The sequence below is a fragment of the Mesoplodon densirostris genome, chromosome 2, assembly GCF_025265405.1.
Source record: "Mesoplodon densirostris isolate mMesDen1 chromosome 2, mMesDen1 primary haplotype, whole genome shotgun sequence".
NCBI lineage: Eukaryota > Metazoa > Chordata > Mammalia > Artiodactyla > Ziphiidae > Mesoplodon > Mesoplodon densirostris.
Window position 1 is genome coordinate 160,470,712 of NC_082662.1, and position 19,372 is coordinate 160,490,083.

Genomic DNA, 19,372 nt, shown 5'->3' on the forward strand with positions numbered 1-19,372 from the left:
AGTTCAAAAAGAGCTTGTAAAATATTATGCAGGGGCTTCCCTTGTGGTGCAGTGGTTAAGAATCCGCCTGCCAATGCAGCCAGCCAACACGGGTTCAAGCCCTGGTCCAGGAAGATGCCGCGGAGCAACTAAGCCCGAGCACCACAACTACTGAGCCTGCACTCTAGAGCCCGTGAGCCATAACTACTGAGCCCACATGCCACAACTACTGAAGCCCATGCACCTAGAGCCCGTGCTCCTCAACAAGAGAAGCCACCGCAATGAGAAGCCTGCGCACCAGAATGAAGGGTAGCCCCCACTCACCACAACTAGAGAAAGCCATGTGCAACAACAAAGACCCAATGCAGCCAAAAATAAACAATTAATTAATTAATTAATTTAAGAAATATATATTATTCTGACTTTGGGTCACCCCGCTAACTTTTTCTCATTTTCAGGATGGAGAAAAATGATGTCCATTAAGAAAAATTATTAAGACATCTAAAACTCTTGATTTTACATCTAGGCAACTTAAAGTCAGTGACTTGAGCTCCTTTCTAAATAAAACTATTTAACAACTTGCTAGGGTGAAGGCAAAAATAAGTGCTACATAAATTCAGCAAAAGATCCTCAGAATGGTCTAACATCCAATTATATCAGCCCCCAAATAATTAACAGTTCAGGTTCTACTATCTCTCTACTTTAGCGATAACAAATCATATTAGAAAATTGCTTATTCTGTGAGAAGAAAAGAGCCCTAGGTGATTTTTTTTTCAGTACTCCATGGCATGGAAATCTTTTCCTCAAGAAAATAACACAAGGAAAGGTACCTATCAATCACTCATGCTATGAGGTATGGTACTTAACACTTCAACTTCTCACTATGTAGTTTTTGCTGCAAGCCAGAAAGCACAAATTAAGAACTGAAGCAGAATTTATTATCAAAACAGGCACATCTCTGAATCACTCTACAAATGATCAAACTGCTTTCTAGTAATGATGTGTTTTATATTTTATATATATATATATATATATATATATATATATATACTTTAATGTATATGTAATGATTGTACTCCCCAAAATTAGAATCAGATAAAAGTGATTCATGGAAATTCTTTCTTCCTAGCAGTAATGGCCCATGTTACTCAGTACAAACAAAGCTGTATACTTAAAACAAATCTAGTAATTATACTCTGCTTGCTGTATCAATACTTCATTCTGGTTCACACATCAAGCATCAGGGAAGATCCCTGGGAACAAAGTGATCTGACAGACATAAAACCCTGAAGCCAAAATTCTCTTCCCAACTAACCCTCCAAAAGGTCTGGAATTACCATCATTAGAACTCCACTTCTTGTTAGGGAACTGTAAAGAGACCCATTTTCCAAATGTACATGGTATTATTTTCCCTGAATTATTTTATGACAAATTAAGAAGTAATACTTGGCAAAAATCAACTAGTCAGAAAATTAATACAGCAAAAAATGAAAAATTTCCCCCTCGCTTTTCGGGTATCTAGCAAAACTAGCAATCTATTCAAAACATTGATGTGGGTGCTATATAATAGTGTTAGGGTATTTTAAATACTAAATAAGCTTTAAAAATCCGTATAAATTTAGTAGTATGTAAGAAAATCTTTTGAAGTATTTCTACACATGATGAGACCAAAACCCATGAAAATGCCAGCTGGAGAGGGACAGAGAAGATTGCTATCTCCACTTTGGAAACACCAGAAAGAGACTGACCTGATCAGATCTGCTTTAACATTTTAACTGGAGCCTCTCAATAATTAGACTTAGGCTGCTCTTCTCACACATTTCAGATTACAATCATCTTGCTTTCTCCTCTCAGCTCTTATTGTTGGTCTTCTCGTCTACAAATCTATCAGCTTTTCTCCCAGGGCATGGTGCCCCTGGGTTTGAAGTCACTGAACAATCACTTGGATGCCCATCTATACTCTCACTTTCAAATTCTGCTGGAAATACACCAAAGAATGCCAATCCATTTATTTTCTAACTGGTTTGATTAATTTTAAACTTAGCACATAATCAAAATTTAATTGGGTACAGTCTCTAAAAGTATACACTCAGAAGTCAGATGGCCTTGGTTTAAACCCTGTCTCTACCAGTTCCTGGCCAAGTGACCAAGTTACTTAATCTCATTAAGCCTCTGTCTCATCTTCTGCAAAAAAAAAATAGGGTAATAATTAAAATGTTTTCCTCACATGTTGTTATGACAATTAAATTTTACAATGGCCATCAGACAAAAATGTTAATATTATTTTCTTTCTTATGTCCAGTTCCTAAATAAAGCTTAACTTGTAAAATCTAACACAGGTAACTGAGAAAAGCAAAAGAACATTAGAAAGTTTCAAAATATGAGAACAGTTTTCACATACCCTCTAAACAGGTTAGGATTCTATTAGGTGCAATGTTCTATTACTCTCTGCACATTACAGTGAATGTAGCCAATACTCTTAACTTTATAAAATTTCTATATACTTTTTATTCATTTACTCAACAAGTTTTTAAAACGAAGTAGAGAGTAAGAATATTTATTCTAGACCAGATAGACTTGGTATTTAATTGTATGACCTTGAGAAAGCTATTTAACCTCTCTGTGCCTCAGTTTCCCTGACTGTACAATGAAGATAATAGTACCTATACCTCATAAGTAGCACCTAGAATAGTGCTCAGCACAGAGAAAGTGCTAAGTAAGGACTAAGTAACTACAAAGCTCTGGTTCCTAGCACAGGGCTAGATATTGGAGATCCTGAGATAAACGACACAGTACTTGCCTTCAAAGGGGTTGAGACCAATAATCACAGTATAATTTGTCAAATATCTATGCATGAGGAATGCTTGAACTCTTGAATGCACAGAGAAATAGATTTTTCATGATAAAAACTAATATTTTTAAAAACCAAAATACTGAAAATTAGCATTCAGAATGGCTGATGGGTACACTGCCGTTCAATATATTATTCTTTCTACTTGTGTGTATGTTGGAAATTTCACATAATGGGAAGTTGTTTTTAAAAATCATTTTCTCAGGGCTTCCCTGGTGGCGCAGTGGTTGAGAGTCCGCCTGCCGATGCAGGGGACACGGGTTCGTGCCCCTATCCCGGAAGATCCCACATGCCGCGGAGCGGCTGGGCCCGCGAGCCATGGCCGCGGAGCCTGTGTGTCCGGAGCCTGTGCTCCGCAACGGGAGAGGCCACAGCAGTGAGAGGCCCGCGTACAGCAAAAAAAAAAAAAAAAAAAAAAATCATTTTCTCAGAAAGTAAGCCAAAATTATGTAATTTGAAGGATTTACTTTCACACCGATGTCTTTATACTATAAATGAACTTTGTCAGCAGCAATGCTTTAAAAAAAAAAAAAAAAGAGGTTAAGAATTCTTTTGACAAGACTGCCACCTACTGGATTACCTTAAATTCCACTACTTACATTTTGTGATTTAAACACATTAAGTACCACATATAATCCAATAAAAAGCAAGTTTCTTTTTTGAAAAAACAAAGATAAATCGAAGTATTTAAAAAATACCCCATATCACAGGAAATTCTGTCTGTTATGTTGAACAAAGTATACTTTGGGGAAGACCCATTAGCCTGAAGCAATCTCAAGTTAATTTTAGTTTGGATGTTTAGAGGTCATCTGACAGAATGTGTGAAAAAGGAGGCAAAAACACTTAACAGATTTGGTAATTACTGCTGAGCATATGAACCCATAGTTGTTAAATATTATCATCGACATTAATTATATTAAAATAAAAGCAATATGTTAAGTGGTTATATATGGAATGAATTTTTTAAGCTATCTTAATGTTATAAAAATGGTAGGTAAAATTCTGGCTTAGGTAGAATTTCTAATGATAATGATATATACTGATTCAAAAAGTGCTTTAACTCAACAACTTAAGTTGAGATAATGTGCTCTGGAAAAATGCCTTAAAATTATTCAAAAAGTAGCTTAAGTGATGATGGAGACACTGATGTTGAAGATTATTGTGGAGAGTCTGAATAAATTGGTCTTATGAACATGAAAGTGGGCAAAAAGCAACATTTCTAAGTTATTATGTATAATATATTTTAAATGTATGCGTAAATGTTTACCTAAGTTAACAAAGAAAACATAATTAGGTATCTGACTATTTCACCTATATTCACCAAGGTTTCTATATTTAAGTTAATGCAAGACTGGATCAGACAAGAATTATGAATGAAAGCTAAACCAAGGAGGAAATTTTGATGAGAAGCAAGATATTTTCATGGGTCTCCCCACAAACTGCCTACTAGCTGCAAGGGAGGGGGAAAAAAAAGGAATTACAATGGAGAAACCAGACATCTTGACTGGTAATCAAATTTAACATCACCAGAAAGGGACAGAGGGTTATCAAGTGCCTCCAAATGTGATACACTGTGAAGGAGAGAACATCACCTATGCAGCAATAAACTATCTGAATCTAATCACGAGGAAATATTAGATAAACCCAAACTGAGCAATGTTATATTAAAAAGAGGGGAAAGGAGGAGTAGGAGGACGTGGAGTTCATCTCTCTCCACGGATGCATCAGGAATGCATCTATATATGCAACAACTCTCATAGAACACCAGCTGAACACTAGCAGAAGACCTTGGACACCGGAAAGGACTGTAAAGATCCCTGCATAACTGGTATGAACAACTTGTGGGGTCTTGGTTCCTTGACTGGAAGTTGGGCCTCAGGCTCTGAGGTGGGAGCACCAAGTCCAGGACACTGAACCACTAGAGAATTCCTGGCCACAGGGAAGATTAACCACCAAGACCTCTCACAGAGGCCTCTATCTGAATCCAAGACCCAGCTCCACCGAACTGCCAGCAGCCTCCAAGCACTAGATGCCTCACATAAAACAACAAACGAAGACAGGAACACAAACCCACCCATCAGTACACAGACTACCTAAAGTCATACTAAGCTCACAGACACCCCAAAACACACCACCTGACACGGCCCTGTTCAACAGGGGGAAAAGACTCAACTCCACCCACCAGAATGCAGGCACAAGTCCCTCCCAACACGAAGCCTACGCAAGCCACTGGACCAACCTCACCACCGGGAGCAGAGCTAACAGAAGCAAGAGGAACTATGACCCTGCAGCCTAGGGAAAGGAAACCTCAAATACTGTAAATGAGACAAAATGAGAAGACAGAGAAATATCTTTCAGGCAAAGGAGCAAGATAAAAACACACAAGACTGAATAAATGAAGAGGAAATAGCCAAACTACCTGAAAAAAGAATTCAGAGTAATGACAGTAAAGATGACACAAAATCTCAGAAATAGAATAGAGAAAATACAAGAAATGTTTAACAAGGACCTAGAAGAACTAAAGAGCAAACAAACAATAATGGACAATACAATAACTGAAATTAAAAATACTCCAAAAGGAATCAATAGCAGAACAACTGAGGCAGAAGAACAGATAAGTGAGCATGAAGATAGAATGGTGGAAATAACTGCCGCAAAGCAGAGTAAAGAAAAAGAAAGAAAATAATGGAAGACAGTCTTAGAGACCTCTGGGACAACATTAAGCGCACCAACATTTGAATTATAGACGTCCCAGAAGAAGAAGAAAAAAAGAAAGGGTCTGAGGAAATATTTGAAGAGATTATAGTCAAAAACTTCCCCAAAATGGGAAAGGAAATAGTCAATCAAGTCCAGGAAGTGCAGAGAGTACCATACAGGATAAACCCAAGGAGAAACACGCCAAGACACATATTAATCAAACTAACAAAAATTAAACACAAAGAAAAAATATTAAGAGCAGCAAGGGAAAAGCAACAAATAACATACAAGGGAATCCCCATAAGGTAAACAGCTGATCTTTCAGCAGAAGCTCTACAGCCCAGAAGGGAGGGGCAAGATATATTTAAAGTGATGAAAGGGAAAAACCTACAACCAAGATTACTCTACCCAGCAAGAATCTCATTCAGATTCGACAGAGAAATCAAAGGTTTACAGACAAGCAAAAGTTAAGAGAACTCAGCACCAGCAAACCAGCTTTACAACAAATGCTAAAGGAACTTCTCTAGACAAGAAACACAAGCGAAGGAAAAAACCTACAAAAATAAACCCAGGGGCTTCCCTGGTGGCGCAGTGGTTGGGGGTCTGCCTGTTGATGCAGGGGACACGGGTTCGTGCCCTGGTCCGGGAGGATCCCACATGCCGCGGAATGGCTGGGCCCGTGAGCCATGGCCACTGAGCCTGCGCGTCCAGAGCCTGTGCTCCACAGCGGGAGAGGCCACAGCAGTGAGAGGCCCGTGTACCACACACACACAAAAAAAAACAATTAAGAAGGGCTTCCCTGGTGGCGCAGTGGTTGAGAGTTCGCCTGCCGATGCAGGGGACACGGGTTCGTGCCCTGGTCCAGGAAGATCCCACATGCCGCGGAGCGGCTGGGCCCGTGAGCCATGGCCGCTGAGCCTGCACGTCCAGAGCCTGTGCTCTGCAATGGGAGAGGCCACGACAGTGAGAGGCCCACGTACAGCAAAAAAAAAAACAAAAAACAAACAAACAAAAAAACAATTAAGGAAAATGGTAATAGGAACATACATATCAATAATTACTTTAAATGTAAATGGATTAAATGCTCCAACCGAAAGACACAGACTGGCTAAATGGATACAAAAACAAGACCTATACATATGCTGTCTACAAGAGACCCACTTCAGACCTAGGGACACATACATACTGAAAGTGAGGGGATGGAAAAAGATAGTCCATAAAAATGGAAATCAAAATAAAGCTGGAGTAGCAATATTCATATCAAACAAAATAGTCTTTAAGATAAAGACTATTACAAGAGACAAAGAAGGACACTACATAATGATCAAGGGATCAATCCAAGAAGAAGACATAACAACTGTAAATATCTATGCACCCAACATAGGAGCACCTCAATACATAAGACAATGCTATAAGAGGGGAAATCGACAGTAACACAATAATAGTAGGGGATTTTAACACCCCACTTACACCAATGGATAGATCACCCAAGCAGAAAATAAATAAGGAAACACAAGCTTTAAATGACATATTAGACCAGGTAGATTTAATTGATATTTATAGGACATTCCATCCAAAACCAACAGAATAGGACTTCCCTGGTGGCACACTGGTTAAGAATCTGCCTGCCAATGCAGGAGACATGGGTTCGAGCCCTGGTCTGGGAAGATCCCATATGCCGTGGAGCAAGTAAACCCATGCACTGCAACTACTGGGCCTGCATTCTACAGCCCACTTGCCACAACTACTGAGCCCACATGCCACAACTACTGAAGCCCGCAAGCCTAGAGCCCATGCTCCACAACAAGGAGAAGCCCCCACAGTGAGAAAACCATGCACCACAAGGAAGAGTAGCCACTGCTTGCCACAACTACAAAAGCCCAAGCGCAGTAACGAAGACCCAATGCAGCCAAAAAATAATAAATAAATTTATTTTAAAAAAAACAGAATACACTTTCTTCTCAAGTGCACATGGAACATTCTCCACGACAGATCGCATTATGGGTCACAAATCAAGCCTTGGTAAATTTAAGAAAACTGAAATCATATCAAGCATCTTTTCCAACCACAACACTATGAGACTAGATATCAATTACAGGAAAAAAAAGTGTAAAAAAATACAAACACATGGAGGTTAAACAATATGCTGTTAAACGACCAAGAGACCACTGAAGAAATCAGAGAGGAAATAAAAAATACCTAGAAACAAATAACAATGAAAACATGATGACACAAAACATATGGGATGCAGCAAAAGCAGTTTTAAGAGGGCAGTTTACAGCAATACAATCCTACCTCAGAAAACAAGAAACACCTCAAGTAAACAACCTAACTTTAAACCTAAACCAATTAGAGAAAGAAGAACAAAAAACGCCAAAGTTAGTAGAAGGAAAGAAATCATAAAGATCAGACCAGAAATAAATGAAAAAAGAAATAACAGAAACAACAGCAAAGATCAATAAAACTAAAAGCTGGTTCTTTGAAAAAATAAACAAAATTGATAAACCATTAGCCAGACTCATCAGGAAAGAAAAGAAGACTCAAATCAACAAAATTAGAAATGAAAAAGAAGTAACAACTGACACCACAGTAATACAAAGGATCATGACAGACTACTACAAGCAACTATATGCCAATAAAATGGACAACCTGGAAGAAATGGACAAATTCTTAGAAAAGTAAAACCTCCCGAGACTGAACCAGGAAGAAAAAGAAAATACAAACACACCAATCACAAGCACTGAAATTGAAACTGTAATTAAAAATCTTCCAACAAACAAAAGTCCAGGACCAAATGGCTTCACAGGCAAATTCTATCAAGCATTTAGAGAAGAGCTAACACCTATCCTTCTCAAACTCTTCCAAAATATAGCACAGGGAGGAACACTCCCAAACTCATTCTATGAGGCCACCATCACCTTGATACCAAAACCAAAGATGTCACAAAAAAAAGAAAACTATAGGCCAATATCACTGATGAACATAGATGCAAAAATCCTCAACAAAATACTAGCAAACAGAATCCAACAGCATATTAAAAGGATCATACAACATGATCAACTGGGGTTTATCCCAGGAATGCAAGGATTCTTCAATATACACAAATCAATCAATGTGATACACAATATTAACAAACTGAAGGGTAAAAACCATATGATCATCTCAATAGATGTAGAAAAAGCTTTCGACAAAATTCAACACACATTTATGATTAAAACTCTACAGAAAGTGGGCACAGAGGGAACCTACATGACATAATAAAAGCCATATATGACAAACCCACAGTGAACATCATTCTCAATGCTGAAAAACTGAAACCATTTCCTCTAAGATCAGGAACAAGACAAGGTTGCCCACTCTCACCACTATTATTCAACATAGTTTTGGAAGTTTTAGCCACAGCAATCAGAGAAGAAAAAGAAATAAAAGGAATCCAAATTAGAAAAGAAGAAATAAAACTCTCACTGTTTGCAGATGACATGATACTATACATAGAAAATCCTAAAGATGACACCAGAAAACTACCAGAGCTAATCAGTGAATTTGGTAAAGTAGCAGGATACAAAATTAATGCACAAAATTAAGGCTCCCGGACTTCAGACTATACTACAAAGCTACAGTAATCAAGACAGCATGGTACTGGCACAAAAACAGAAACACAGATCAATGGAACAGGATAGAAAGCCCAGAGATAAACCCATGCAACTTTGGTCACATTATTTTTGACAAAGGAGGCAAGAATATACAATGGAGAAAAGACAGTGTCTTCAATAAGTGGTGCTGGGAAAACTGGATAGCTACATGTAAAAGAATGAAATTAGAACACTTCCTAACACCATACACAAAAATAAACTCAAAATGGATTGCAGACCTAAACGTAAGACCGGGCACTATAAAACTCTTAGAGGAAAACATAGGAAGAACATTCTTTGACATAAATCACAGCAAAATCTTTTTTGATCCACCTGCTAGAGAAATGGAAATAAAAACAAAAATAAACATATGGGACCTAATGAAACTTAAAAGCTTTTGCACAGCAAAGGAAACCATAAACAAGACGAAGAGACAGCCCTCAGAATGGGAGAAAATATTTGCGAATGAAGAGACAACACTCAGAATGGGAGAAAATATTTGCAAATGAAGCGGCTGACAAAGGATTAATCTCCAAAATCCACAAGCAGCTCGTGCAGCTCAATTTCAAAAAAATAAACAACCCAATCCGAAAATGGATGCAAGACCTAAACAGACATTTCTCCAAAGAAGACATACACATTGCCAACAAACACATGAAAAGATGCTCAACATCACTAATCGTTAGAGAAATGCAAGTCAAAACCACAATGAGGTATCACCTCACACCGGTCAGAATGGTCATCATCAAAAAATCTACAAACAATAAATGCTGGAGAGGGTGTGGAGAAAAGAGAACCCTCCTGCACTGTTGGTGGGAATGTAAATTGATACAGCCACTATGGAGAAAAGTATGGAGGTTCCTTAAAAAACTAAAAATAGAACTACCATATGACCCAGCAATCCCACTACTGGGCATATACCCTGAGAAAACCATAATTCAAAAAGATACATGTACCACAATGTTCACTGCAGCACTATTTACAACAGCCAGGACGTGGAAGCAATCTAAATGTCTACTGACAGATGAATGGATAAAGAAGATGTGGCACATGTATACAATGGAATACTACTCAGCCATTAAAAGGAACGAACTTGGGTCATTTGTAGAGACATGAATGGACTTGGATACTGTCATAAGAGTGAAGTAAGTCAGAAAAACAAATACCATATGCTAACGCATATATATGGAATCTAAGAAAACGGTACTGATGAACCTAGTGGCAGGGCAGGAATAAAGATGCAGATGTATAGGACACACTTGAGGACACAGTGGGGGAAGGGGAAGCTGGGACTAAGTGAAAGAGTAGCATTGACATATATACACTACCAAATGTAAAAGGGATGGCTAGTTGGAAGCTGCTGCATAGCACAGGGAGATCAGCTCGACGCTTTGTGACAGCCTAGAGGGGTGGGATAGGGAGGATGGGAGGGAGGCTCCAGAGGAAGGGGATATGGGGATATATGTATACATATATATATATAGCTAATTCATTTTGTTGTACAGCAGAAACTAACACAACATTGTAAAGCAATTATACTCCAATAAAGATGCAAAAAATAAACAAAAATATAGTTAAAAAATAAATAAGAAAAATTTAAAAAGGGAAAGGGATGTATTCTTCAAAAATGTCCATGTTGATGGGACTTCCCTGGTGGCACAGTGGTCAAGAATCTGCCTGCCAATGCAGGGGACACAGGTTCAATCTGTGGTCTGGGAAGACCCCACGTGCCGTGGAGCAACTAAGCCCATGCGCCACAACTACTAAGCCTGCGCTCTAGAGCCCACAAGCCACAACTACTGAAGCCTGCGCACCTAGAGCCCATGCTCCACAACTAGAGAAGCCACCACAATGAGAATCCCGCACACCACAACAAAGAGTAGTCCCTGCTCACCACAACTAGATAAAGCCCGCATGCAGCAACAAAGACCCAATGCAGCCAAAAATAATAAATAAATTATTTATTTATTTATTTTTTAAAAATGTCCATGTTTTAAAAGAGAGAGAAAGACTGTGGAAATCTTTCCAAATTAAAGAAACCTAAAGACATATGGCAGCTAAATGCAATATCTGACCCTAATGTAAATCCCAAATTGGATGGGGGGAAAGGATGGTATTGGGTTAACTGACAAAATTAGAGACGAATAGTAGGTTAGATAAAAAGTATTGTATGAAAGCTAAATTTACTGAGGTTGATACAAATAATGTGGTTAAATAAGAGATATTCGTATCCCTATTTTTAGGAAATATAGATTTCCTAAGGAAGTAGATAGGGATAAAACACGATGATGTATGTAACTTACTCTTAAATTGTTTAGATAAACAATCACGTGTGTGTGCGTGTGTCGGGGGGGAGAAAGAGAAAGACTGAGAGACAGAGAGAGAGAGAGAGATTAAGAAAGTGGGTGCAAAGCAAATGGGGTAAAATGTTATTAATAAGTGATTCTGAGTAAAGAGCATTCAGGTGTTCTCTGTACTAGGTTTCTTTTTCTTTCTTTTTTTTAAGTCTTCTGTAAGTTTGAAATTACCTCTAAATAAAAAGATTAAAATATTGCTATGTCTACTGCTAACAAAAAAATTAAAATATAGACATAAATATATAAACGCATGCAGACACACGTGTGTGTATATATGTGCATGTGTATTTATATATTTTAAAGAAGTATCTCTTAAAGATTCTGATATCTCAGTAACTAAATAGACTTTTTAACAATCAAAATGATTGAGAAATTAAGGTATTTGTCCTATATGTAAATAAGGGAGAGATGGAAAAAGCCCAAATAGGGTAGAAGCAGTTATTACTGATAAAACAAAGCCATTTCATGTTTATTTCCCCCATCAATTGACATTTTCAATGAACCAGTTATATCTAACTTATTTAAGTGGGGAAAGCATTAGGTTTCTCATTCTCATTTTTAAATGGAGAAACTGAAGCATGGTGAAAAGCCACAGTAAGTAATACAGCTGAGATTCAATAGTATGTCTGTTGAAACACAGTAACAATGTCAATACAAGTTTTGGTAGCATTTAGGAGCAAGCTGCTTACCTTTCAATAGCTAATTCTTTGTTAGAAAGTTGCTGCACTGTAATCACAACCTTCTTCTCTATTCCTTGTTTTAATTTGAAATAAAATTTATCTCTATCCTTAGGCACAGGACTGAAATATGCAAAAAGAACAGGAATTAACAATAATTAAAAACAATAAAAGAGATCCCTCTTTCAAGGTTAGAATGAGCCAACAAACTATTTAAACAACAGCACCCTTATTCTTAAGATATCCTAACTCTCATCTTGCCACAGAGTAACTACAAACTTTACAGTCAGCAAAACAGAGTTGTTATTAATTTTTAAACTGGGTTTACAAGAGCCTTATAATTTATCCCTAACGAGATTAAAAACAAAACTTTTTAAATGACATCATTTCAAATTTTAGTTTTTAAATTTTAACAAATTTAGGAACATGGTTTATTTAATTACTTTTAAGACTGTCAAATTTCTGGTTTAGCTGGTTGCATGAATGCCTTTAACACAGTGAAACCCAAGGCAAAAACTGAGAAGAAGAGCTTACTTTTAAATATCTAGAATTTGAGATGACTGTGACAAATCCAAGTAAATATAAATAAAAGATGAACAAAGAGGTACAGATCAGAGCAAGTTAAATTCTAGCCTAGGCCAGACTGACAATTCTCAAGAATTAGTTCCTTAAAACAATAAGTGTCTAAAAGAAACAAAACAAAAACAGTTAAGTGTCTAAAACATAGGTTGCCTTATCTGAAAAGGAAAAATACCTTTAGCAACTTATTTGACCTAAGAGTCAATTTCTGTATCTGTAAAAAACAGGTAAAATACCTACCTAACAGTTATGGTTAGAAACAAAGGCAAAGTAAAGGCCCATAACTGATCATTAAAGAGTATAACTGTTTCCCATTATCTGCCTATTTTTGAACTAAAGAAAAACATTCCAAATACACAGCAGAAGGAAATGGTTAATTAAATGATGGTCAAACCATACGATATACTACCAGTAACCATTAAAAATGATTTTAAGAATATTTTAATTGAAAAATTCTTATATCATGAAGTTAAAAGACTATATATATATACAACTGTATAAAAATACACCCTAGGGCCTCCCTGGTGGCGCAGTGGTTAAGAGTCCGCCTGCCGATGCAGGGGATATGGGTTCGTGCCCCGGTCTGGGAGGATCCCATATGCCGCGGAGCGGCTGGGCCCGTGAGCCATGGCCGCTGGGCCTGCGCATCCAGAGCCTGTGCTCCGCAACGGGAGAGGCCACAACAGTGAGAGGCCCGCATACCGCAAAAAAAGAAAAAAAGAAAAAAAAAAATACACCCTAGAAATCAAATATTAAAAGTGATTGTGGGGCTTCCCTGGTGGCGCAGTGGTTGAGAGTCCGCCTGCCAATGCAGGGGACACGGGTTCGTGCCCCAGTCCGGGAAGATCCCACATGTCGCGAAGTGGCTAGGCCCGTGAGCCATGGCCGCTGAGCCTGCGCATCCGGAGCCTGTGCTCCGCAACAGGAGAGGCCACAACAGTGAGAGGCCCGCATACCACAAAAAAAAAAAAAAAAAGTGATTGTGGCGGACAAAACCATAGCTTTTTATTCTAATTTTATTATTTTACTAAATTTTCTACAGTAAATATCAGTATTTTAAAATATTAAGAAAATAATTTACATAAAATATCTGAAAAGCATGACAAAAGTGAACCATGCATTCATCAGTGAAATATTTATCATCCTAAAGCTTTATACCAACATTGTATATTCTGGAAACTTTAAATTAGCCAATATTATATTTCAGACACAATACCAATTTTTAATCTTTCCAATCAACCTCACCTAAAGTTTCCTTTTCCATCATCTTCTTTTACCTCCAAGGAGACACTGAAGGTAAATACATCACTGTCAGGGGTAGGAATAACTGAGTCTTTAACATCAGATACTTGTCTAGAAGACCGTTTGAAAGCTGTACAGAAACTATACAAAATTCTGCTTACCTAAAAGAATAAAAATGGAAACAAGATTAGACAAAGATTTAACTGCATTTTGATAAACTTCTTCCCTAATTCCTGAATCTATAATTTCCCATGGTCACAATGCTCTTTTAGCAGATAAAGCAGATATAGTCTAAGCACATACACACACACATACACAATTTGTAATATACAGTGTGTATATATACATAGTATAAGCATATATACACACACACAGTTGACCCCTAAACAACATGGGTTTGAACTGCATAGGTCCCCTTATACGCAGATTTTTTTCAATAGTAAATACTACAGTAGTATACAAGCCATGGTTGGTTGAAGTGGCAGATGCGGAACAGTGAATAAGGAGGAACCACTCATATGGAGAGCCAACTATAAATTATACATGAATTTTTGACTGGGCAGAGGGTCAGCACCCCTACCACATGCCACCCCCCAGCCCCAGCGCACTGTTCAAGGGTTAACCGTAGTTTGCTTCTTTCAATCTGGCATTTAAACACCAAAATAAAGGCGTTTAATTTAAAGTCAGAAAAGAAGCTGTATGTATGTCTAGATGTTTCTATGACCCCTAAGATACTATATTACAATGAATGAATCCTAAGATAATTACTAGAAAGATACTGGCATCTAAACCTTCCCAATGAACACAAACAAACAAGGTTTTAGCCCAAGGTATCAATTTCTCTTTTCACTTCTCTCAGCTTCAAAGGGGTAGATCCTGAGGCATAGAATAAATACTGGTTTTTGCAAAAAGAAAACATGGTAGCATGATTTAAAGAGCTTCCAGTGTTGTTACTCAATGTTGTTCTTGTATAAATGTGTCATAGAATGAATGAATCCTGAAATGTTCTTATCTAATGTATTAGTACTAAGCCACCCTGGTGACTTTATATACACACACATACATAAATATATGTATGTGTGTGTATATATATGGATGGCTTTTACTCCTCCCCTGAAGTGGAGGAGTACTCTACATCCCATACTCTTCCAGACAGTATTATCTTCCTTGGTTCCAAAAGAAGCATCATACCATCTCAAACTTGTCCGCTTCAAACACAAAAGAACTTCCAAATCTCTCAGGTCCCTCATGGGTTGAACAAATAAAAACAAGATGAAATAAGAAGGGTTTGAACAAAGGTCATATTTTCAAAATCTCACACTGGGAGGTACTAGTAAAGAAACTTCTCTGAATATTAAATCCTTCACTTTAGATAAAGTGAATTCAAATTATTCTTTGTATTAATCTAGGATTATATTTTATAATTTGCTTGAAATAAGAGCACTCTCATTAACAGTAGAATTTCTTCAAGTATGGGGGTCTTTCCTCAATATTCTATTTTTATTATATTTATACATTCTACCTTTTCTCACACATACATACTCTAACACATTCAATGGTCCTCAAACTTCCAATGGCCACACTTACATCTCGTAATCAATGATTACCCTAAACTGCCTTTCCAGTGCCAAATCAATAGTTTTCTAAATTAACTGACTTACACAGGTTAACTGTATAAGAATGCTGCCTGCCAGCCTAAAGTTCAACTTCAATCAATAGCATCATATTTGTTTCACAGCATTCGTAAAATTTTTTAATATGTTAAAGCTATCTCATTATAATTTTATATAAATGAGTAACAACAAAGCAGCAATGGATTCATATCAATAATAACTGTAGACCTCAAATCTTATTTAATTAAGACAATGATAAGTTCACTCATTCATTCAACCAATAATTTTTGAGTGCCTTCTGTGTACTAAGTATTATTCTAGGAGAGAGGGATACAGCTGTGTACATGGAGCTTTCATTTCAGCACATGTAAGTTGAATGTGCTTGGGGTGAATGGGAGGAATCATTAGGTAAGGCAAAAACAGATATGTTCAGCCTCAACTGGACCCTTATTGGGCTTAGCTCAATAATTTAAATGTTATAGAGGAAAACAGAATCAAAGAACATGCTAGAAATAAGTCACTGAAGATTATGCCTACAAGGTAAGGTGTAAACAGGGACTTTAAACTATTTTTAGTACTTTGAGTACTCCCCACTTCCTAACTCCAAATAAAATGTGACATCTCTTATTTACATTTTATGTGTATTTAAGAAAACATTTTTAAGCATATTTTTAAGAAAACATTATATGTGAAAACAGAATACCTGTACTTAGTTTTTGATACATTAGTAAAGTTAAACCCCAACCCTATTTATTATTTTTTCTTCTCTCCTATATTCTTCTATTTCATTTTCTTTGTATCAGAGCTGTCCACAAGCCTACACATCACGCCACACCAAAAAAAAACGTCAAAGAACTTGGCGAATTCTAAAGTAGATGGGCAAGGCTCAGGAATTCTTTTTTAAAAGGCTAAGCATATGGGGCTGAGCCAGAGTGGTAGAGAATGATGGGGGGAAAATCAGACTACACCTTTCTCTCTTCTTGGAGGAAGGACACAACAGTACCTTAACAGCAATCAAACTGCATTTAATCCTGACCATGTCTTAGAAGTTGCTATTTCTAACAACAAGGTTAAAATCATTTGTGACTTCTAGAGTCTGTGAATAAGCTGGAATGATGATCCAAGAATTGGTAAGGTAGAGTAGCTTCAAAAACAATGATTATCAATGTCCATAGTTACTGAAACAAATTGGGTAACCAATTTCATCATGAAAAAATTTAAAACATAATACCATGGAAAACATTTCTATACATGTCACACTATTAAATACACACACACAAACACACATGCACACAGGATAATCTAGAACAGGCATTTTTCTCTGCAGAAGTCATAAGGTTTATTGACAAATAATACAGTACAATTTTTCCCCAGAGGCAGTACCTACCTACAGAAAGCATTAGTTAAACACAAAACTATCTCTTCGAGTTGTTGTTGTTTTTGAAGAGGTGGGCAGGAGGACACATGTAGATATGTGGAAAGGAGACAAACCAAAATCTTAATTCTGATGGAATTCTGAGTAACTTTTATTTTCTTTTGTATTTCAGTATTTTCCAAATTCTCAATTATGTATTTCACATTAACAGTCCAAGAAATGCTATTAAATGAAATATTTATTTAAAATAAGTAGTAGTACAGGGGCTTCCCTGGTGGCGCAGTGGTTGAGAGTCCGCCTGCCAATGCAGGGGACACGGGTTCGTGCCCCAGTCTGGGAAGATCCCACATGCCGTGGAGCAGCTGGGCCCGTGAGCCATGGCCGCTGAGCCTGCGTGTCCGGAGCCTGTGCTCTGCAAAGGGAGAGGCCACAACAGTGAGAGGCCTGCGTACCGTGAAAAAAAAAAAAAAATAAATAAAATAAAATAAAATAAAATAAGTAGTACAGGGGGACTTCCCTGGTGGTCCAGTGGTTAAGAATCCGCCTTCCAATGCAGGGGACGCAGGTTCGACCCCTAGTGAGGGAACTAAGATCCCACATGCAGAGGGGCAACTAAGCCCATGCACTCTAGAGCCTGCACCACAACTAGACAGCCTGCATGCCGCAACTACTGAGCTCACGTGTCGCAACTAGAGAGAAGCCCGCGCGCCACAACAAACAACCCGCACGCCACAACAAAAGATCCCATGTGCCGCAACTAAGACCCGACGCAGCCAAATAAATAAAATATTAAAAAATAAATAAATTAAAAATAAAATAACAGGGCTTCCCTGGTGGCGCAGTGGTTGAGAGTCCGCCTGCCGATGCAGGGGACGCGGGTTCGTGCCCCAGTCTGGGAAGATCCCGCATGCCATGGAGCGGCTGGGCCTGTGAGCCATGGCCGCTGAGCCTGCGCATCCAGAGCCTGTGCCCCGCAACAGGAGAGGCCACAACAGTGAGAGGCCCGTGTACCGCAAAAAAAATAAATAAATAAAATAACAGCAAATTCTTCTAAGATAAAGCCTTTTCACTAATATTGGTGAAAAAGGAGCAACCCTTTTAAACACATTTATCAAGAAAATGTTCACCCAAAAAAGTAAATGTAGAAAAGCTATCCTATAAAAGATACCCAGAAAAATATGTGTTAAAATTTTAAAAACAACTTGCTCAAATATATTACTAATTGAAAGGAGCTAAAACAAGAGGCAATCATACAAGAATTTTTTAAATTACAAAAATCGATTTATTTGAGAAAAACAATATAACTTCCAAATTAATTTCCAAAATAAGGTATTTTGCTAAAATACCATCTCAATAAATATGTTTAGCAATAATATTTTCTCATACAAGGAATTAGGTTTTCTTTTATATAGTAGTGTACCAGCAACCCTAAGAAAAACCAATGCATTAAGAGTAAAGATGTTCCTAATGATACCCTTGGTATTATGAAATACCTCTGAATGCCTGTAAACCAGCTGATAAAAACCTGCTTCTAAAACACAACACTGAGAATTGCTAGTAATGGTAAGTATGTCATAACATACAAACAAACAGCAAAATCTGTTTTGAAGAAAATGGTTACACTGAGTAGTAGAAATAAATTCTTAAACAGAGTCAACTAATTATCTTTAAAAACAGTTTTGTGTAAGATATTCATTAAGATGCAACAAGAATAGGTGCCTCGCTGGCTTTTTGCACTGTGCTTTCTGATACTCTGCTCTGTCTGTAATTCTTCAGCAGAACTCTAGTACATCATTCTCCCTGTACAAAGATCATCAGCATCAAGATACTTCTGGCTGGATTCCCCAACTTTTTGCCATAGATAACTGAGATCCACTCCAGCAGAGTCCCACAGAAGAACAGCCAGGGCATTAAGTCAAATGTGTCCTAACCCTTCTGTGGGAACCCCTAATCCTTGTGTCACAGGTCCAACAAAGCCATCACCCTCACTGGGCTTCCCCTCTACCACTGTTGGTGTCTGCTGCTTGTGGGATATTATGGTGAAATAAGAGCACATCACAGTGATAACTGGTAGTGGCAGCCATGCTGCTACTCCCTCTTGAGAAGATGTCTTCTTGCCTTTAACTGACAAACTTCTTCAAATCTTGTCCAGGGACTCTGCAAACAGTGGAAAACAAATCAGTGCCACTGCTGCATGGTACATATTTAAGCAATAAGAATGTCTGTCATCTGTTCCTGAGCTATCTTTGCCAACTCTCTGTGTCCATTAAGAGGGACCCAAATACTAAGGACTAATGTTGTCCCTTCACCACACAACAAGAAACTTCCAGGAACCAGATAACTAGACAACCAGTAAATGCAACAAAAAGA

The 19,372-nt window shown here is 37.8% G+C and overlaps 1 protein-coding gene across 4 annotated transcripts in view; it reads right to left on the reverse strand.

Annotated features, from left to right (window-relative positions):
* The window catches only part of RABGAP1L (RAB GTPase activating protein 1 like), a 694,034-nt gene that overhangs the window by 592,868 nt on the left and 81,794 nt on the right, over positions 1 to 19,372 (reverse strand). For all 4 annotated transcript variants that reach the window (XM_060091226.1, XM_060091224.1, XM_060091223.1 and 1 more), the window contains 2 exons: positions 14,018 to 14,175; positions 12,206 to 12,316 (listed from right to left, as the gene is read on the reverse strand). In XM_060091226.1, the coding sequence (XP_059947209.1) occupies positions 12,206 to 12,316; positions 14,018 to 14,175 (269 nt within the window). The remainder of the gene's footprint in view (positions 1 to 12,205; positions 12,317 to 14,017; positions 14,176 to 19,372) is intronic.